The 22,263-nt window shown below is 43.1% G+C and overlaps 1 protein-coding gene across 1 annotated transcript in view; it reads right to left on the bottom strand.

Moving 5' to 3' along the window:
• Vps26a (VPS26 retromer complex component A) overlaps window positions 1–19,799 on the bottom strand; it is a 33,569-nt gene extending 13,770 nt beyond the window's left edge. The window contains exons 1-4 of the mRNA XM_052744870.1: window positions 19,674–19,799; window positions 11,977–12,126; window positions 2,429–2,504; window positions 1,206–1,362 (exon numbers count right to left, since the gene is read on the bottom strand). Coding sequence (XP_052600830.1) covers window positions 1,206–1,362; window positions 2,429–2,504; window positions 11,977–12,126; window positions 19,674–19,676 — 386 coding nt within the window. The 5' untranslated portion in view covers window positions 19,677–19,799. The remainder of the gene's footprint in view (window positions 1–1,205; window positions 1,363–2,428; window positions 2,505–11,976; window positions 12,127–19,673) is intronic.
• Window positions 19,800–22,263: the final 2,464 nt, after the last annotated feature.

The raw sequence follows: 22,263 nt of genomic DNA, 5'->3' as shown, positions 1-22,263 counted from the left end.
TCCATTTGTTTACTCAGAAAAGAACTCTAATTTGGGGGTGCTTTGTTTGGTACTAGGGAGTAGATTAAAGGCCCTTGCAGGCTAAGCATGTACTCTATCTATGCTACACTTCTGGCTCTGCCAACATGAAAAAATACAAAATTCCATTTTACGAATAACTCCTGAAATGGCCCTGAGGACCATCCTCAGCCTGTTTAAAAAGCCCCTCCTATCACTGTTTTGGTTCTGCTCTGTTTCTTCAACTCTAGTCAAGGCACCAGTGTCAGCTTCTGTGCGGTCAAACCCAACCCCAAGTGAACAGAAAGAGGGCTCTTGACTGCTTCATTACCATTCAAATATTCCATTACTCTTGGAGGCCGCCTGGGCCTCCAGGATGGAGACTTATAGGAAAGAACACTAGATTGAGAATTCAGAAAATGGGATTTGGGGGTCAGTGAGGTGGCTCAGCAGGTACAAGAATTTGCTGCCAAGCCTGAAACCTGAGCTCGACTCCTGGGACCCATGCGGTGGAAAGAGAACCAACTGGACGTTGGTCTCTGACCTCTGTATGCGCACAGTAGCATGCAGGTGCCCACCCACAGAATAAAAAGACAAAAGGTAAAGAAAACTGGACCCTACTTCAGTTCTGCCCTTTGCACTCAGCCCCTGGATTAGCTCCTCCTCCTCCTCCTCCTCCTCCTCCTCCTCCTCCTCCTCCTCCTCCTCCTCCTCTTCTTCTGTCTGTGTGTGTGTGTGTGTGTGTGTGTGTGTGTGTGTGTGTGTGTGTATGTGTGTGGGTGTGTGTGTTTCGAGACAGGGTTTCTCTGTGTAGCCTTGGCTGTCCTGGAACTCCACCTGTAGACCAGGCTGGCCTCAAACTCACAGAGATCTGCCTGCCTCTGCTGGGATTAAAGGTGTGCGCCACCTGGCCAGGTTATCTCTTCTTAACCATACATATGCCGAATGAGGTTCATCAGGAAACTAAAGAACTGAACTAATACTGATAATTCATACAAAGTAAAACTGAAACATTTCTGAATCCATTATGGTAATAGCCATGATTACTTTAAATCATTACCAGTCAGGCGAAACAAAGTATGTAACAGAATATTTTAAATCTTAAGTCTTCCATTCCAGAACAGTAATTACAAGTTTATATAAAGACATCGGCAGTAGCATGGTTTTCCAGTTTTGATTCTGTTATAATTTCTAATACACATCCATACCTCAGGCGGACATTGGCACCGATGTATGACTCATATGGCTTTTCAACTTGCATAAATTCAAAATCATAACTTCTGCTCTGAGTCAGTTCTCCGGGTAAGGCTAGTTCTTTCACTAGGTTTACAAATTCATGAGTATTACTCTTGTCATTGAAAAGTTCTAAGAAATTTAAAACAGCAAAAAGACCAATTATATTTATTATCCAAGTCAATAAAACCCAAGCTTCTATCGCTTAAACAAATAAAATTTTTTTTAACCAAGAGAAATTAGCTAACTATGCTTCTACTTTAATATCTAGAACTATGATCTGGATTTTATTCCCCCATTTCATCCACTTGGGCATAAACAAACTCCAGTCTGGCACAAAGACAACTTCTGATAGAAAAGTCTCATTCCTTTCACATAGCTATACTTCCTAATATGAAGCTGACACACCCCAGGAGTCATCGGAGCAATCCTCCCTTTAAGAACAATTCTGCTTTATTAGATAAATATATTACTTTGTTAAAACTACCATGCACAAAAGAACAACACCAACTCCCAGTTAATTTCTATAACTTGCTCCTGAATACAGTCTTATCCATAATAGATATATAAATATCCACCATCCCAGCTTTGGTACTTTAAAAAAGTACAATAAAAATGAGCTAGATTTTAAACCTAGCTATGGAGAGAGTCTTAGTAAGACATGCTTCCTTTCCTGACTCTTCAACTCCAAAAGATGGATGTGTAGTTTTGCTTTCTGCTAACTCGAGTGTCTCCAAAGCACCCACATGGAAATAAATGTACACACTCTGATCTAAGTGAAGAGGAAATTACTCCTTTCCTTTGCACGTGGGATTTTCTGTTCAGGGGAGTCTGGCTCCAGTCTAGCTCAGGAGACAAATGACATGCAGCTAGAAAAGGAAAGATGGAGGTGAAGGTGGTGACTGTGAGTGAGGCTGATGAAAACGGAAGGCAGACGGGAGACAATAGGATTATTTTTCAAGGCTGGTAGTTTACATAACTCCTTTAATTTTTAATAGTAGAGTCTAAGAATGAAGGCAGAATGAGTCACATATCATTAAATACAACTGAGACGCATGACTACAGTACTAGGTCTTCTTTTATTACATATAATCAGTTTCTTCTTTTCATAAAGCTAAGCTCTAATTCAATTATTTAACTACTAAATCCAACCCTTTTCAGTCATCAAAGGAAAAAAGAATACTATTTTAAAACTCACCAATTTGACCTACAAATTCAATTCTAATTCCTTGATGTTCTAGCCTCTTTCCAGGCTGCTTAAAGGCTAGGTTTACCTGCCAAAACATGAAATTGTCAGAGATGTTAACAGTCCTTTGAATGAGCCTACCAGATTCCTTTTAGATGACTATAATCTGGAAGTATTTGAGGCATTCATTCAAGAGAGGTGAAAGGCAGTGACCCCCCACAGCACCAGGGAGAGCAACTCATAGGTAGTCAGTCACTGAGGAACCCATTACTTGCACAAATAAAGCATCTACTTTATTAGGAAGGAGTCCCTCATAGTATAGAAATATAAAAAGGCTCAAAGATAAAGGAAATCTCCACCTACCCATATGTCTGGTCAGATAATAAAACAATTCTAGGAGCAAAATAATTTTAATGTGAAATAGTCACTAATTCCAAGAATTAACCTAAAAACTTTGTTTTTTATAACCATGAGCAATATACTTGTTATGACTTCTAGCCTGAAAAACAATGCTCACTAAACCAGACACAGTGGCTCATATCTGTAATCAGCAGTTGGAAGGCTGAGATAGGATGATCATGAGTTCAAAGCCAGCCAAGGCTACATACTGAGTTTGAGACCAGTTTAAGACCCAGCCTCAAAAACAAAAGTTAAAAGAACACTTTTTTCCCTAAGTCTATAACTCATGCTAAAATGTAGACTGTCTTAAGATATAAATTAATTTTAGTATGGTTTATCTTGCATGAACCCATTTATTCATATTTCAGTGCTAAGAATTGAACCCAGGGCCTTGTTCACGTTAACCAAGTGTTCTTCCACTGAGCTAACTCTCCAGCCCTGTCTTACTTTTGAATTGCATTATCTCAAAATCCTTAGATTGATGTACCTGCCAAGTGGAAATACTAAGCTTATACATTTTTGTTTATTTTTGAGACAGGGTATCTAACTCAGACTGGCCTCAAACTTTCTATACAGCTGAGGATGACTGTGAACTTATGACTCTCCTGCCTCTATCTGCCAAGTACTTGGATTCCAGGCATGTGCCATCATGTCCCCATTATGTGGGGCTGTGGATTGAAGCACCCAAGGTTTCGTGCATGTGAGCACTCTACCTACACACATCCTCCACCCCTCAGACTTAGAAATTTCATCTGAACGAAAAGTGTGTTTGCAACCTATCAACTGGAGAACTTTCAACGTTTTCTGTGTCAAGAAAACATGCCAGTCAGGCAGTGATGGCCCAGGCCTTTAATCCCAGCACTAGGGAGACAGAGGTCGGTAGATCACTGTGAGTTGGAGGCCAGCCTGGGCTACAGAGCAAGTTCTAGGACAGCCATGGCTCCACAGAGAAACCCTGTCTCGAAAAGAAAAAAAAAAAAAAAAAGCATGGAATTAATAGATTAGATGCAAAATTGTTTCTTCCTTCCCACACTGAACTTCTGGAAGCCATCTGAACTGGATTTAGAAAATGGCAGAGACCCTTCTTGACTTAAGTCTAACAGGAGAGAGATGCAGAAGAGAGGAGGGGACCAGCTGTTGACTGCAGGACACTGTCACTACCACGGTGGTGGCACTAGTTGGATTTGGGGCAGCAGCAGGGTATTCTGGGAAGAGTCACTTGACAGGGGCACAACCACCTGTGGCTTCAATAAATCTGAGAGAAGTATGGTGGCGGCAGGGGCGGCGGCCTAGCTGGCCACCACCACAGCCCACATCTGCTCTGTTCACGCATTTACCTCACTCGTGTGTGTGAGGATTAGATGCTCCAACAAGCCCACACCAACCCAAACTCTAAATCCTCCTGCCTCAGCCCTCTGAATTACAAGTGTAAACCAAGACCAGACCTTCTTTGTAGTTTTCAAGCTCTGTTTTGGTTTTTATAATAGGCCATTAATCCTGTCAAAAGTCAAAAAACTTAATTTCTCACTTTTCCTTAATAACTTACATTCACTCTGGGAAAAAAAGTCAGAAAACTTTTTAAGAAAGACAAGTACTTAAATAAGCTTCACATATACCAAGAATGTTAGGTTTACACCGTGTATGGTAGCAACACCCATCTTCAACCCCAGAACTCGAGACGCTGAGATAAAAGGATCAAGAATTCAAGCCCATCCTGGATTACGTAACAAGTTTGAGGCCATCCTAGGCTACAAACACAGACTCTGTCCCAAAGATAAATAAATTATTTTTAAAAAAAGTACGCCGGGTGGTGGTGGCGCATGCCGGACAGTGGTGGCGCATGCCTTTAATCCCAGCACTCGGGAGGCAGAGGCAGGTGGATCTCTGTGAGTTCGAGGCCAGCCTGGTCTACAGAGCGAGTTCCAGGAAAGGCGCAAAGCTACACAGAGAAACCCTGTCTCAAAAAACCAAACAAACAAACAAAAAAATCAGAAAAAAAAGTACGTTTGGGGGTCTGGGGTGGGTTTTTAAACTAACTTACAACTAAAGTTTTCAAGAACACAGGTCAATAATGTCCCTTAATTTTGTTTTGTCTGATATTTTACTAGGATTATACATTTTTAGCAAGAACACTACAAAAATGAAGTTGTGTTTTTCTCAGTGTATCCATATTAGGAAGCATATAATGTCTGCTTTTGTTTGAGAAAAGTTTCATGAAACCCAGACTGGTCTTGCACATCCTATATATCCAAGGATGACTCCAACTCTCAGGTGTCGGCATCACAAACAGGACTGCCATCCCGAGCTACATTATGCCACTTTGTTTCGACAGCAGTGCTGCTAATTGCAATCACTCAGTTAATGCCATTTGTCCAGTTTCTCCAATTTAAAGTTGATATTTCCCCTTTATTACTAATAAGGATTTTGTGTAGAAATGGGTGAGGCTATTTGTTTAAAAGGTGATGAAAACTGAATGTAGGGAAGACAGGTCTATTTACACAATACTGGCTCAAACTAATAAAGCAGTCTCAAAGCTCCCATGCCAGCATATGATATTCTGAACATGTCTCAAAGAATGCTATCTTCATGATTTATTGAGGGACTGATAGTGTAGACTCTTTAGGACAAACATGTCAATGTACCACATACCATTTACAGTGTCACAGGAAGACGGCAAAACATTTGTACATTATTATTACTCAATACTGTGAGGATCTAAGATCACGTTTCTAAGTTCTGCCAGAAGAACACAGGCCATGTCCACAAACATCCCTCACCTAAGTTGTTCAGCTATAAACCATAAGCTCAGACTAAACATACACCTTTATGCACTGCTGCATTTACTGCTGCAAAAGGAAAAAAGCACCTTTCAGTGTGGGCAGCCCAGTGCCCCCAGGTCATCAAGCATCAAGTCCCTGTCCACTGACAAAATAGTAAAAATGCCCAATAAAAACAAGCTAGAAACAAGAAAAAATTTACTTTTATAATAATGTCACTTTGAAATAATTGCCAATGATATGAATTACAATGCTTTATCTTGATGAACTCTAACAGGGTCTCAATTTTTTCCTTCTATGGCAGAACTCCTATTTACAGACCCAACAGTTTTGACAGCAGCACCTAATTGCTTTGACAGGAATTGTTTTTAAGCAGGGTATAGTAGTGCACACCCTTAATATCAACATTTGTAAAGCAAAGGTAAGCGGATCTGAGTTCAAGACCAACCTGGTCTACATAGTAAGTTCTAGGGCAGGCAGGGCCTGTTGAAAATTAATAAATAATAATAATAATAATAGTTTTTTCATGTAAAAACAATGCCCTTTTAAGGCCGATATCTGAAAACTTCAAAAATAAAGGAGAATGAGCCTCCTAGTTCAAAGAAAGTTTTTACTTTCTGCCCTTCTTTATAAATTTATAATACAAGGTACAGAACAGAACAGAGAAGAAACTGAAGCTGTAGACAAACAAGAATTGTTTTCATTTGCAAAGGTATTTGCACAAGAGCATCAAGACAACGCAACAGAAGCGATTCTCTTTTCAGTAAGTGGTGCTGGGGCAAATGGGTGTCAACACTCAGAAGATCAGCACTGAAAGACTGCCTCACACCAAACAGACAAAGACCTGTACACCACCAAATTCTTAGTAGAAGACACAAACACAACTTCAGGACCTTCACTTAGGCTGTGGTTTCTTTTTCTTTCTTTCTTTCTTTTTTTTTGTTTGTTTGTTTTTGTTTTTCGAGACAGGGTTTCTCTGTATAGCTTTGGTACCTGTCCTGGAACTCACTCTGTAGACCAAGCTGGCCTTGAACTCACAGAGTGTTAGAGACCAACTCCGGACAGCTGTGTCTTGAATTTTGTGTGACCTTCCTTACTTTATCAAACCTTGCAAAAAACAGGTTCCTGGCCTAACCGCGGGCTGTACAACTTCCTGGAGTAGGTGCTAATCAGCCAGCTGCAGGGGCCTGGGACCAAATCGACCTCACCCTTCCTCAGGAATTTTTCATTCTTCTCTCTCTGCTCCCCCTCCCTGCCTGAAGCCCTGCTTATAAACCTCAATACCCAGTCAATAAACGAGACCTTGACGCGACTCAGACTGACTCTGTCTTCCCTTATTGCGCCTGGTCTCCTTTCTCTCTCGCCCCCATTGATCTTTCAGGAGGTGCCTCCTCGGGTCTCCCCAATAACCTGGCCCGCGGGACGGGTCAACAGAGATCCGCCTGGCTCTGTCTCCCGAGTGCTGGGATTAAAGGCATGCGCCACCACTGCCCAGTTAGGCTGTGGTTTCTTAAAAGCACAAGTAATAAAATAAAATTTAAAAATAGATAAACTGCACTCCATCAAAATTTTAAATTTTTGTGCTACAGAGACACCATCAAGAACTAAGCAGTATTGGTGCACGCTTTCAATCCCAGCATTTGGGAGACAGAGGCAGGTGGATCTCAGCGAGTTCCAGGACAGCCAGGACTGTTACACAGAGAAACCCTGTCTTGAAAAACAACAAACAAACAAAAGAATTGGGAAGCCACCAGGCATGGTGGTGCACACCTACAAACAGTGCTTAGGAGATGTGGAGCCAAGAAGACCAGCAGTTCAAGGTCAGCCTTGGCTGTATGAGACCCTGTCTCGGAAAAGAAATCAAAACCACGAGCTAAAACGTCACACTAAGACAGACACAATCAGAAAACTATCCACAATCTGCCTGGGGCGGCACACACCTGTCATCCCAGCACTTGGAAGGTGAAAGCAGAGGATAAGGCTAGCCTGGGCTACAAAAGACTATCTCAAAAGTAAAAAAGAAAGAAAGAAATGCAAGTGTCGTCAAGAATAAAGAAAAATTAGAGTCGTCCCTCAGTGCTGGGGAAAACAGCGATGCGGCTGCTCTACAAACCTGGCAGCTCCTCCAGGGGAGGGAGCAGAGCTGGCACACAGCAGCAACTCCGTTCCTAAGTACACCGCTACAAATGGAACCTTACAGTGAGACATGGAAACATCTTTTCTTCCGAGGAGAGGGTCAAACAGGGCCTCCCTCTAACTCACTGTTAGAGTGTACTTATACTACGAGACACTCAGGCTAGTCTTCAACTTGCAGCAGCAATTATCCTGCCTCAACCTTTCAAGTGCTGGCATTACAGGTGTGAGCTACCACAACCAACCTGGCATATCCTTCACCACATGGATACAATATAGCAGGAATATGATTCAGAATAAAATGGATTTCTAACACATGCTATTACACAGGGGATCTTGAAAACATGCCCAACAATGCAGTCATTAAAGGACAAATATCATGCAACTACTTATACAAAACAGCTACAGCAGACAGAGCGTCAGGAAGCAGATTAGAGGGCACCAGGGAAGAGCAGTGACTAATAGGATATAACGTTTCTGTCTGGAGTCACATCAAAACTTTGAAAATCCAGTGTGATTAAGATTAAAAAACACAGGTAATGCCATTAGGCTGTATGGTTATAATGACAAATTAGGGTTGACAAGACAATTCATTAAGTAAAGGCACTTGCCAGGCGGTGGTAGCACATGCCTTTAATCCCAGCACTCGGGAGGCAGAGTCAGACGGATCTCTGTGAGTTCGAGGCCAGCCTGGTTTACAGAGTGAGATCCAGGACAGGCACCAAAACTACATGGAGAAACCCTGTCTCAAAAAACAAAAAACAAGGGGGCTGGAGAGATGGCTCAGAGGTTAAGAGCACTGACTGCTCTTCCAGAGGTCCTGAGTTCAATTCCCAGCAACCACATGGTGGCTCACAACCATCTGCAACAAGATCTGGTGCCCTCTTCTGGCCTGCAGTCATACATGCTGTATACCTAATAAATAAATAAATCTTTAAAAAAAAAAAAAAAAAAAAACAAAAAACAAACAAAAAAAAAAGTAAAGGCACTTGCCACCAATATTGCTGACCTGAGTTTGATCCCTAGAACCTAACAGGATGGAAGGAAAGAACCAATTTCTAAAAGTTGTCCTATGATCTCTATATACATGCTGTGGCACATACCCTCCCCCACCCCCTCATAAAACAAATGCTTAAAAAAATTTTAAGCTGGTGGGGGTGGCACAAGCTTTTAATCCCAGTACCCGGGAGGCAGAGGTAGGCGGATCTCTGTGAGTTCGAGGGAGTTCCAGGACAGGCTCCAAAGCTACAGAGAAGCCCTGTCTTTAAAAAATAAATAAATAAATAACATGAAAAATGCCTTAAAATCTTTGTTATGTATATTTTCAATAAAACATCAATACCAACAAAAATTTAATAGGCAAAATTTTCCTGTGATAAATCAGAATAACAAACATATATAATAATCATTATTAATAACCTTACAATGAGTTATAATCTAAAAACCATAGAGGACTTCAGAATATCTAGGAATAATATGTCTGGTAAGTAAAGTCAAAGCCTTTCATAAAAGAGGATAAGGGATCTTTCTTGAATAAAGCTAAAATATTTTTGAATTTAAAATATAGTTTAAGAGAATGCGGTAGAACACTTGCTACCTTGAAAAGATAATGCTCAGTGAAAGGAACCACACCCAGAGGCCACAGTGACTCCATGTATATGAACGTCCAGAACAGGCAACTCCGTAGAGGAACAACCTCAGTTTGTAGATGAGAGATCTGCAGGTAGTGGCCACGGCTTCTGTTCAGAGGGATAAGGTTCTGAAGTCAGCAGTGAAAGCTGCAAACCCTGCAAATCCAGCAGGCAGCAACTGAACTAGATGAGGGCCAACGCATGGTAATGAATGACAACTTCATTAGAATATTTAAGAGGAATGTCTGTTGGCCACAGACAGGCCAACAGCACAGAACAAAGAAGCCAGAATAGACCCACCTGACCTCTGCTTTAGGACAAAGGTGCCATTACAGAACAATGACAGGAAGGATGACTTGTTCAATGTATGCCCTGGGTTACTATAGGTCCAAGTGTGGGGACACGTTTGACTTTTACAATAAAGCAAAACCGCCGGGCAGTGGTGGCGCACGCCTTTAATCCCAGCACTCGGGAGGCAGAGGCAGGCGGATCTCTGTGAGTTCGAGGCCAGCCTGGTCTACAGAGCAAGATCCAGGAAAGGCGCAAAGCTACACAGAGAAACCCTGTCTCGAAAAAAAAAAGAAAAAGAAAAAGAAAAAAGACTCCCATCAAAAACATAGAAAAGAGGCCAGTGAGATGGCGCCGCAGGTACAAGCTCTTGTCATACAAGCTCCAGAACCTATGTAGGAAAGGAAACCATGTCAAAAAGCCAGACGTGGCTCCTAGCTGTAATTCCTAGCCCCAGAACTCTAACAGCCAGATGGAAGGTGGAAATGGGAAAATCAGCTAGACCTTCACATATGCAACCAGTGGGAAAAATAAGAAGAAACTGCCTCTAAACCACGGTAGAAGGAGTGAACAGAGGCCAGAAAAGTTGTCCTCTGAACAACACAAGCTCTCTGTATGCCCAAACTTTCACATTCACACACAAAACAAATAAAAATAAATCTTAAAATATATATGAAGCCCTACACACCAATATGAGAGTCAATTAAATAGCAAACTGAGCAGAACTTGGAAACAGTCAAGACAGTCTTCAGTAGGCGAATGGAAAAAATCAAAACACTGGCATCCATACAAAAGACACACACACATGCTCAGGCCTGTCTGGAAATCACTATTGCTGTAGCCTAGGGTAGCCTCATACCTGAAGCAACCCATCAGCCTTTTCAGCATGCCAAATGCTTGAAAGTATAGACCTGAGCCATGGCCAGCACAGAGTATTATTTAATGTTAAAAACAAATGTGCTACCGAGTCACAAGAAGATATTGAGGAACATCAAACAGACATAGGCAATAATCTAAAAGGGCTTCATAATGCATGATTCCAACTACATGGCATTCTGGGAAAAGTAAAATCATAGTGGCCATAGGCTTTGGAGACTGGTGTAGGTACAGGTGCCAGAGAGGCATGAACAAGAGAAGCAGAGGGGAATTTGTAGGATAATTAAGCCATTCTGCATGATATTCAAATGATGATACCTAACAATATGCATTTATCAAACCCACAGAACATGCAACATCAAGTGTGAACTCTAAACTATAAAGCAATCTACCAATACTAGTTCACAATTCATTGCTTTTTTTTGTTTTTGTTTTTTTTTTAAAGACAGGGTCTTATGTAACACAGGTTGGCTGGCACTCCCTAACAAAAGATAACCCTAACCTCCTTACCTCAGGCCTCTACCGCCAAGCATGGGATTACAGACACACACCACTATGGCTGACTTTGGTTCACTAATTTTTAAAAATCTACCACACTAAACCTGGTATAGTGGTTCATGAATTCAATTCCAGAACTCAGGAGGCTGAGGCAGGAAAACTAAATCACTGTAGTCTAAGGTCAGCCTGGGTTACGTGAGCCTATCTCAATATACAACAATAACAAGCAAATGTTGTGTTGTTATACTATATACGGAGGCGTAGTGAAGAGGAGGCAATACAAAGAAATTTGTATTTTACCCAATTTTTCTGAAAATCTGAAACTGTTCTAAAAAAATAAAGGGTTAGGCAGGTATGGTAGTCCATCCTGTAATCCCAGTGTTTTAGACGGGAGACAGGAAAAGGACCACAATTTTAACACAGGGATTTTGAGACCAGCCTGGGCTACATGAGACAAGAAGAAAGAAGGAGAGGAAGGATTTCACACATATTGAGTAAAGAAAAGGCAAGAGAGGTCTGACTGTTACAGAAGAAGGTATCTTAAATGTACCTAACCACACAGACACATCCCAAGACCTGAGGCCCCGCCCCCAATGAAGAAACAAGAACAAATGAGACATAAAGACAGCATAGGGGGCAAGCTACAGTCAGAGAGAACCCTTCGTACGCCACCCCAGACAACGACTCCATCTCTCCAACTCAACTCTATCTAAAGGAGAAATAAAAATGTTTGTGAAAGTCACATACCCTGCCCCAAGACCCTCCCATGGAAAGGATCTTCCTCTTACTGTTCTTAATCCATCAAGGATTTTAGTTGACCTTCAGGAAAAAAACAAAACAAAAAAAACCCACCAACTCTGTTTCTAATACAATCATTCAGATTTGGATACAGCACAAACTATTTTGATAACTGATTCTAATATCCTAAAATGAGGTAATTGGCCAAACAAAAGTTTACCTTTCCCGAAACAGATTCTCCGTCATAGAAGAGATAGTGTTTTTCCACTTTGCCATCTTCAGTTTTCATTTCTGCCATTTTCCTGGTCTCCCCATCATTAAGGGCAACATCGATCTCACAAATGGGACCAAAAAAGCCTCCAAGAAAACTCTGAAACAAAATTAAAATGCTCATTATTATCATGTTTAGCCAGTCACGACATTTTGAAATTCAAACTTAATTAATTCTATTTTAAAGCCAACCCAAATTACTAATCTAGGAGTTAAAAAGTATTAAATTCTACATGAAAACCGAACTGAAGGGCTCGCCTTAATTAAACGCACATGCATCCAATCCCCAGCTCTGCCATCAAACCAAAGCAACGACCTGAACTGAGCACAGCGCACACACAGTTAACACTGTATCTAATTCACAATTTGGAGAATAGACTTCATGTTATAATTTCTACCACCAAAATGAAAAAAGAACTTGAACATGCTATAACGTCAATCATTTCCACAGGTAACCTACATAATAATCAAATACTAACTTATCAAAAGTGTAGGAAGTCAATTTCTTACATGCAAGTGTAGACCCCTAAGAGACTTCCATCAGAGAAAACCTTGCACAGTCTAAAGTAACCCTCAAGCTCCAGCGTCAGCAGAGTGAACTAATTACCATAAAATCTCTGCCCTATCAGGTCTGGACAGAGTGTGTTACCACACACAAGACTTTTGAGTAAAGCTGGCACTAACAAACATTTGAGACTAATGAAATTCCTGTAAACACTTCCAAAGAAAATAGAGAGGCACTGTAACTTCAGATAAGTGCTTCCCAATGACAAGCTCTCTAGTTGGCAATGCAGCAGCTAACAAGGAGCCGACATCTAGACACAGCCATGGATTGTGTGATCACTAACAACGATGTTCTAGTCTTTCAAATGTAAGGGTGACAGCCTCCCATCACACTGGTCTATATCCTTTCTCATGTGTGCTTTCATGGGGTTCTTCTATGTTGCTCGATTTGGTCTCTACCCAGAAAGCTGGAGCAGTCCTCTTACCTCAGCCTTCAAGGTAGCTAGGTCCACAGACACAAACCCCCACACCAGTGCCTATATGCCTCCTTTCTACTCTGTTCTGCACAAAAAAACCAGTGTCCTTTTAAAAACATTCATCTAATCATGATGTTAAGTAAAGCAATCTCAAAAAGACAAATACTGCAAAATTCTCATAGACAGAATCTATATTTAACTACATGTACACACACACACACACGAATATCACAAAAGTAGAGAGGAATTATTTGAGAGGAGGAGGAGACTAGCAAGGAAGGGAGGGAATGAAGACAAAGCAGAGTTAAGAAGGGTGCAAATAGAAGCAAAGTACAATGATACCTAAGTATGAAAACGTCATAATGGGAAATGGGGAGAGGACCTGAGTTCAGATCCCCAGCACCCATGTGAGAAAAAAAAAAAGCGGACTGTGGGTGTGACTGCTTGTATCCATAGCCTTAGCGCACTTGTGCGTGCGTGCGAGGGTGCGTACATGCACACACACACACACACACACACACACACACACACACACACACACCTCAGAAATAAAAGGAAAATGTCATAATGAAATTCTAATAAAATAAAAACCAATCTGATCACAGCTCTTCTTTTAAATATTGCAACAGGCTGGAAAGCTTATAAAGTGGAACTATATTAGAGAGCAGTTTGGGGCCAGAGAGAAGGTTCATTGAGTGTATGCACCTGGAACCAAGCCTTATAACCTGAGTTTAATCGCTAGGATCCATATGACAGAAGGAGAAAACCAACACCCACAATTTTTCCTTTGACTTCCACACATGCATTGTGGCATGTACATGCACAAGCATGCACACACAATAAATGACGGCAAATATTTCTTCAATTAAAAAAACTGTACTTTGGCAGCTGGCCATGGTGGTGAATGCCTATAATCTCAGCACTTAGGAAGCTGAGGCAGGAGGCTTACAAAAGTTCAAGGCAGCCTAGCCTATGTAAGTGAGTTCCAGGACAGCCCAGGCTACAGAACAGGACCTGTCTAAAAACAGAGGTAAATAAACAGCAACAAAGAACCTACAAAGCTACAGAGGAGCTGAGGTGCTAATGTATGTATTATGTATTACATATAAGTAATATACATAGTTTCTTTGAGGCAGGGTCTCACCATGTAGCCCAGGCTGGCCTCAAAAATCACAGGGACCCACCTACCTCTGCCTCTTGAGTGCTGGCATTTAAGGGATGGGCCACTATACCCAACCCAGGTGCTATTGTATCTGAGCTCTTGATGTTCACTTGGTGGAGTTCATCAATTTGTACAATTTTTTCTCATTTATCGTGTATGAGTGAGTGTTTAGCATGCACGTAAGTCTGTGCACCATGTGCATGCCTGGTGCCTGCAGAGCCCACAAGAAGGCATCAGATCCCCTGGGAATACAGTTACACAGACAGTTGTGAGCCATCATGTGGGTGCTGGGACTTGAATTGGGTCCTCTGGAAGAGTAGCCAGTGCTCTTAACCACTGAGCCATTGTTCTAGTTTCATCATGTAAAATCTTTATAGGTAATGGTGACTTCAAATATATTATTTTAAACACACATACACTATATTCTCTGATGTGGCTTAGATAGACCTACCAGCTCTCCAGATACAACAGCCTCAAATGATGAAATAATCTGTGCAGAAGTTCATCAAATTTGCCCCTCTCCCCCTTGTCCTAGAGCCAGGCAAAGTACTACAGCCTGACTCACTCAGCCTTTGGTGGCTGACTCATCTCTGTAAGGGCTTTACCTGACACCCTAGTGCAAACTGGATTCTGCAAGTTTTGGTCTCCAGGCTGAGGAGGTTTATGACTCTGTGAGACCAGACATTTTCTCCTTTGTTCATCACTGAAAACAGAGCCTAAAAGCAGTTTATAGTATTTGAAACAAGGCCTCAAATACCTGTGGAGTGTTCATTTTCAATACATACACACACACCATTCTAATAACAGAAAATAAGTGACTATGGACAAGAAAATGGGCTAAAATCTCTAACTGTTGGTGACCCAAACCCTTCCTCAGAAAGTCAAAGTCTAAGTCTGGAACTCATTAAGCGTCAGCTCTGTCCTAGGGTGGACAGATAACGACAGTACACAATCTAAGGAGCCTGCTGAGATTATGTAGGTTACAGGTGACCCAATGACCAAACCGTTTTCATTATTCCTATATTAACAAAAGAGTCTCAGTCTCTCTCTCTCTCTCTCTCTCTCTCTCTCTCTCTCTCTCTCTCGTAAATACTTTATTTGTATCTTTTTTGTTTTTTTGGTTTTTCAAGGCAGGGTTTCTCTCTGTAGCCCTGACTATCTGGAACTCCTTCTGTAGACCAGACCAGGCTGGCCTCCAACTCAGAGATCCACCTGCCTCTGCCTCCTGAGTGCTGGGATTAAAGGCATGCAGCACCACTGCCCGTTTTTATCTTCATTTTTATTGTACTGATGTTTTGCCTGTGGTTATATCTGTATGTGTGTGCCTGATCCCTGTAGAGGTCTAAAGAAGGCATCCAATCCTCTGGAACAGGAGTCACAGGTGGCTGTGAGCCACTGTGTGAGTGCTGGGTATTGAACCCAGGTCCTCTCTAAGAGAGCAGCCAGTTCTCTTAACTGCTACGCCATCTCTCCAGCCCCAACAGAAGGGACAATTTCAAATAACTAACTACAAACTAGTACTTTTGACATGCTCCAAAGACACACAGCAATTTTCTTTCTGTGATGATAGTTTTTAACTTTTTTTTTTTTTAGCAACATTACAAACAAACTCAAAATTTAACCAGAAAGCTAACTTTAATAAGAAAACTTGTATTAGTTAAATATTTAGAAGAGAAAATAGCAGGCAGATGATCTGCATGGTCCACTCCCAGCTGGTTTCTTGTTTGTTTGTCTGTTTTGTTTTTGTTTTTCAAGACAGGGTTTCTCTGTGTAGTTTTGGTGCCTGTCCTGGATCTTGCTCTGTAGATCAGGCTGGTCTCGAACTCACAGAGATCCACCTGCCTCTGCCTCCTACCCGAGTACTGGGATTAAAGGTGTGCATTACAACTGCCTGGCCCGTTTTGATTTCTTTCAGGCAGTGAGGACTGAACCCAGGGCCTGTGCTTATTATGTTCCACCACTGAGCTTGACCATCCTCTTCTGATTCTTTTTCCTCCAGCCTGAGACTGGGTCTAAGCTGCCCAGGTTGGCTTAAACTTGAGATCTCTCTTGTCTCAACTCCCAGGCAACATTCAACACCATGCCCGGTATCCTAGTTACCTTTCAGACACCAAGTCTTGAAAGTCAAAACTTTTTTAAAAAGCAAAACGGTAATTTTGAAACAGTGCATTTATCCCCAAAAACTTCTATGTCTGTGCAGCTCAAAACTGATTGCCTGATAGTTAGCAATTATCCACTATGTGCAACTCAGTGAGGCAGCAAGGGAGGAAGGTGGTGACAGAAAGAAAAATTGACAAGGGGGAAAGATAATCTACCCAAGGAGCTGCCCATCTGAAACAGGGAAACTAAGTCAGCTATGTTAAACCAAGGCAGCTGGTGGTAAAACAACAAGGCGGACTCCCCTTCCCACAGTGCCAACATCCGCTCATGTTACAAAACACAGGCAAGAAATGAAAATGAATTCTCTCCCTAACTGTATACTCCCCAAAGCTACTGAAAGGAAAGAAAGACTTGGAAACCATGGAAGTTGTTTTACATATAAAATGAAATATGGCAACTTTCCCCCACATATATACTCTATGTAACGGTCTTCCCAATTTGAAATCTGACATTTAAAGATGCAAATTAAGCACTATTTTAACAAAATTAAATTGCTCAGAAGATCCTTTTCAAAGCTTAGTACAGCATATGAAGAGGAGAAATGATGAGCAGCACTTTAACAAGGTAACTGCTATCACTTTAAAAGCCTCCAATTATAGACATCTTCTACTGAACATTTTGACAACACAAGCAAAAACAACAACAACAAATCTGAGAAAAGAGCTTGTTTGCACCCAAAGACTTGGTTTGAACTGTTGTACTTCGAGATGTACACTGGGAGGTGGGGAGGACCCCATAACCACCATTGCAGTGCAGCCCAAACTGGCCAGGAACTTAGAGAAACTAACTCTCACCTCTACTTCCCGGCCTACAAACATGCGCCACCACACCTGCCTCTCGTTGATTTTTGTCTTACTTTTATTTATTATTTATTTGTTTATTTATTGTGTTAAAGGGTGGCTCAAGCATGTCAGAACACACACGTGGAGGTCAGAGGACACTCTGCAGATTGATTCTCTCCTTCTACCACATGGGTTCTGGGGACTGAACTCATATCATGTGGCTTATCATAACTAGACCCAACTTTTAAAATGTTTTAAATTGTTTTACTTTAAATGTATGAGTGCTTTGTATGTATGTGCACCATGTGCATGCAGTTCCTTTGGAAGCCAGAAGAGGGTGTCGGATCCCCTGAAACTGGAATTACATACAACTGTGAAATGCCATGTAGGTGCTGAGATCCTGTGAGACTGAGATCCTGTGAGAGCAGTGAGTGCTCTTCACCTCTAAGCATCTCTCCAGCTCCAGACACCAGCATCACAGCATCACATATACATCTGTCCTTTTTTTTGGGGGGGAGTCTTTTAATGTGTTTGGTTATTGTGGTGGTTTGTTTTGTTGTTGTTTGTTTTTTTTGCTTGGTTTCTTGGATCTCACTTGAAAGAAGCCAAACAAAGCACAAAGGATTTGAGACTTGGGGGCTGGAGAAACAGCTCAGTGGTGGATCTTTTCCCTAACTGGTGCAAAACCTTCAGTTGGCTCCTGAGAAACACACACACACACACACACACACACACACACACACACACACACACAATCATTTCAGGAGAAATACTGGAAATTAATATAAAAGTTAAAACTCTTGGGTCTCAGTGCCCTGCATATGGGCTAATAATACCTATCATCTCAGCACTTGAAAGGTAGAGGCAAAAAAACTGTCACAAATTCAAGCCCCATTTGGGCTACACACACATGGAATACCAGGCCAACAAGGTCGAAATAGCAAGGCCTTGCATTAAAAAAATAAAAAAGAAACCACATACACTCAAAAAAAAAAAAAAAGAAAAGAAACTGTTTCTTATAATTTAAAATCCCATTATTGAGCATTACCATCTAGCAAAATCACACATGGATACAGAAAAAATTTAACAAAGTTTTTGGCCTCCATTTAAGAAAACTTACCAAGTCTGGTGGATGTAAAGAAATAGAACTTGAGGGAAAGGAAAAACATAATTAAATATATATATGAAAAACTTTCATTAAGGGAAAAAAGAAAGAAGAAATGGAGAGGGGAACCAAGGCTTCCACAATGTATTCACTGAGCCCACACACAATGAAACAGCAAATTCTCATACATATATACATGTGTGGCCATCTCAAGGTTTTAAAGCTTTATAATTTCGTTTGTTTGGCCAATATTTTGAAAATAAAAATTGCTCTTGAACACAACCAGAAGGACTAATTACAAATATAACCAAAAAGTAAGAGAACTGTTTAAGTTTCCTTTTCAAATTATAAGCAATGAAAGAAGGGTTCCCTAACACCCAAATAATTCCTTCTTATTTATTGCATTTGTAATTTTCACCTTAAACTAATTATCCAAACAAATCGTTAACTCACTCCTTAGTCTGAGCTGCAAGGGAGCAGGCGGCTAGCCTTACAGTTTATCTGTCCCTGGGATCACCCAAAATAACGTGTTTAAGAAAAAGCTCCCAGAATGAACCTCCCTCTTCCCCGTCCCCCCATTTCTAGTGAAAACAACGTGATTTCTGACTTAAATTATTTAATCAAAGCAACCTTTTTTTAAATAGACCCGGCCGGCTTGGTCTAAACTAAAAGTCTCAAGCAGTTTAGTGAAACTGGTGAGCTTGGGGAGAGCAGGTGGCACACTGAAGGCTCTCAGGGTGTACAGGCTAAATAACATGAGCCAAATGAGCTCCGATCTAAAGACGACTGTGGGCACAGTTAAACAGTACCGTGTCCAATGATGCTTCCCATTAAGTGTGGTTAAGTGCTCTGATTTTCCTCCCTCCCTGGCTCCCAAGACATTGCAACATCCCAAAGCGCTACGTTGTAGAAACCGCTGAGGGAAGGAAGTGAAACCAAGTGCTTAAATCGGCGTCTGGAGATAAATGAGGGTCTCCGCCGTTCAGACACCTTTTTCTCTTTCCCCTATCCTAGTCTACAAATGCCAAAAGCCTCCACCCGGGTCGTGAAATCGCAGAAAGTCCTCCAGATGCAGCTTAAAGAAAATAAGCGGACTTTATCGAGCTCGGGACGAGGGAGGAAGGTGAGCGGGTCTAGGCAGAGTCCGGAACTGAGGGTCTGGGCACGGGCTGTCCTCGGCTACCCTGGAAGGCGAGGCCGCGGGGCTCCGGCTGGGCGGGCTGCGGGTGCCCAGCCACGGCCCCCAAAACCGGTCGAGGAAGGCGGGCAGAGGCTCCGACATGGCCAGGACAGTGCGGCCGGCCGCAGGTGCTCAGGCCTGGCCCGGACCGGGCAGCCGTCAGGCCTCACCGCTCCGCGCCCCTTCCCTGCAGGCTCGGCGCCGCGCCCGCCGTTGGCGTCCCGCCGCGCGCACCGAGACCCCGCGGGAGACGGCCGCACACACCGCCGCGCACTCACCATTGTCACCGCCGCCGCCGGGTCCCCCACTTCACTTGGCTTTTCCTCCCGAGAACTCCCAGCCTGGCTGCCTGCGCCCCCGCCGCCCGTCACGTGACCGTAGGCCACCAGCCGCACGTGACCACTCCTTTTCCTCCCCGCCCTCCTCGCCTCTGGCCCCGCCCCACTGGAGGCCCCGCCCTCCAGGAAGGCCGTTTAGGGGCGGGGTTTCTTTGCCCCGCCCTTCGGGTGAGAGGCGTGGTCGCTGCGGGTGACGTCAGGTGGGAGGGGTCGAAGAGCGGTCTCCCAGTCCTTCCACCCTAGAGCTGTCACATGATGAGCAGTGCGCTGTGGAACTCCTCCCCCGGCACACCCATTTCCTCTCCCCTCGAGAAGTTTGAGGGGCTGGGAAGGAAGTTAGGGTTTATCCGGGACGCGGCACGCGTGTCCTTGCAGGCTGGCTGCGTTTCTGATCTTCGCACCTTATCTCACCTGAAGCGGTTTCCCGCCTCACCCACCCCACCCCACCCCCGAGAACTGTTGGCTTTTTCACCTCCAGAGAGAGCAATAGGGAGAAAAACTAGTCTTAGAGCACATCCTTTGCAGTCCAGGGACAGCTCGCGACCATTCCCTCCAAGCCAGAGTAGCTGGGCTCACAAACGGGTTCCGCCCTCCTCCCCCCGTAACAGCCCTTCCTAAAAGTTCCGGGAGAGTGCAAAACACGTCTCTACAACCACCGTGACCCAATCGCCGTTGTGGCGGCCTAGAAGATCTGAGGATGGATGAAATACTACGAAGGCTTCCGAGCTGAACCTTTACTCGAATTCGGGAGGGAAACTATCCTCCCGTCATAACAAAATTCAGCGTGGCAAGCGGGTGCGCCAAGTCTGCAAGTCTAAAATGTTTAAAGGTTGATATGAGACTGTGGTCTCTAATCGCGACAGAATTCCAGTACTGGAAGTTAGCGGCGGCTGGTGCTGCTGATGTTGCTGCTGCTGCTGCTGCTTCTCCCTCCTCCTCCTCCTCCTCCTCCTCCTCCTCCTCCTCCTCCTCCTCCTCCTCCTTGTTTTTCGACAGGGTCTCACGACGAGGCTGGCCTCAAGTGGAGGGTGTGCTTAAATGTTTGGTCATGCCTCCACCTCCGAAGTGCTTTCCCAATGCTGGGATTGCAGGAGTCGCGTGCGGGTTTTATGCTTTGCTGCAGACGAAACCCTGGGCTTACTGCATGCATAGAGGCGGGGATCTCTAGCCTAAAATTATATTATCTGAAAACAAGGTTTAAAGATTTCTGTACCAGGAAGCTTTGGGTCAGATGGATGTTTGTGTATCTATTTATTGTTGAGACAGGGTTTCACTAGGTGGCCCAGGCTTGTCTGGAGCAGTCTATGTAGCCCAGGCTGTCAAGAAATACCTCCATCCTATCTTCAGCCTTCTCAGTACTGGGGATTACCTGCCAGTGTTGCCACTGGCCAGATTTACAAAAAGGTTAAAAAAAATAGTATGGAGACAGAAGAGTATATAGCTCAACATTCTCTTGGTTAAAAACCTGTGAATCAAGCAGTGGTGGTGCACGGCTTTAATCCCAGTACTTGGGAGGCAGAGGCGGGTGGATCCTGAGTTCGAGGCTAGCCTGGTCTACATAGTGAGTTCCAGGACAGCCAGGGCTACCTGGAGGGGTGGGGAGGTGGGAGGTGGGGACTGAGCATCAAATTGTTTGACAAAGGAGCATCAGCCACTCTGTAAGAGAGGAAAAGAGCCGGGCGGTGGTGGCGCACGCCTTTAATCCCAGCACTCGGGAGGCAGAGCCAGGCGGATCTCTGTGAGTTCGAGGCCAGCCTGGGCTACCAAGTGAGTTCCAGGAAAGGCGCAAAGCTACACAGAGAAACCCTGTCTCGAAAAACCAAAAAAAAAAAAAAAAAGAGAAGAGAGGAAAAGACAGGCAAAGCGGTTCATACCTGTAATCCCAGCATTCTGGAGGCAGAAGTAGAACTGTTGTGAGTTAAAAGGCCAGCAAAGACCTGCTGAGCTCCAGACCCTCTTACAAATGAACGAAAGAGAGAAACAATTGACGTAGTCTAAGATCTGACAGCTTAACTGTGTTCACATGACTCTAGCCCCATTTGCTCAAAAAACTTTCCCCTCTAAATTGCTGTGGTATGCTTGTCAGAAATCTATCGACTGGGGCTGGAAAGATGGCTCAGCTAAATGAAGAGCACTTGCTGGCTGCACTTCCAGGGGATGAGATTCGATTCCCAGCATCCGAACAGTGGCTCCAAACTGATGCCCTCTTCTGGCCTCCATGGGCACCACCAATGCATGTTGTGCACAGACATTCAGCAAAACATCCATATATATAAAATGGTTTGGGTTTTTTGCTTTTTTTTTTAATCAATTGATTGTAGAATAAGCGTCTCTTTCCTCTAGACTTTCTGTATCTATACACACCATCTCACTGTCTTGACTACTAAAACGTTAGAGTAACCTTGAATCAAGGAAGTATAAAAACAATATTGGGTCTTCCATTCATGGACATGGTACATTTTCCTAACTTTTATATCTTTTTTAGTGTCCTTCACCATTTTTTATAGTTCTCGGTCAAACACATCTTTTC

This window comes from Peromyscus californicus, unplaced genomic scaffold (assembly GCF_007827085.1).
Source record: "Peromyscus californicus insignis strain IS unplaced genomic scaffold, ASM782708v3 Scaffold_19__1_contigs__length_69161282, whole genome shotgun sequence".
In the NCBI taxonomy this organism is placed as follows: Eukaryota; Metazoa; Chordata; class Mammalia; order Rodentia; family Cricetidae; genus Peromyscus; species Peromyscus californicus.
The sequence above is the reverse complement of the archived record's forward strand: the minus strand, read 5'-3'. Positions and strand labels throughout refer to the sequence as shown.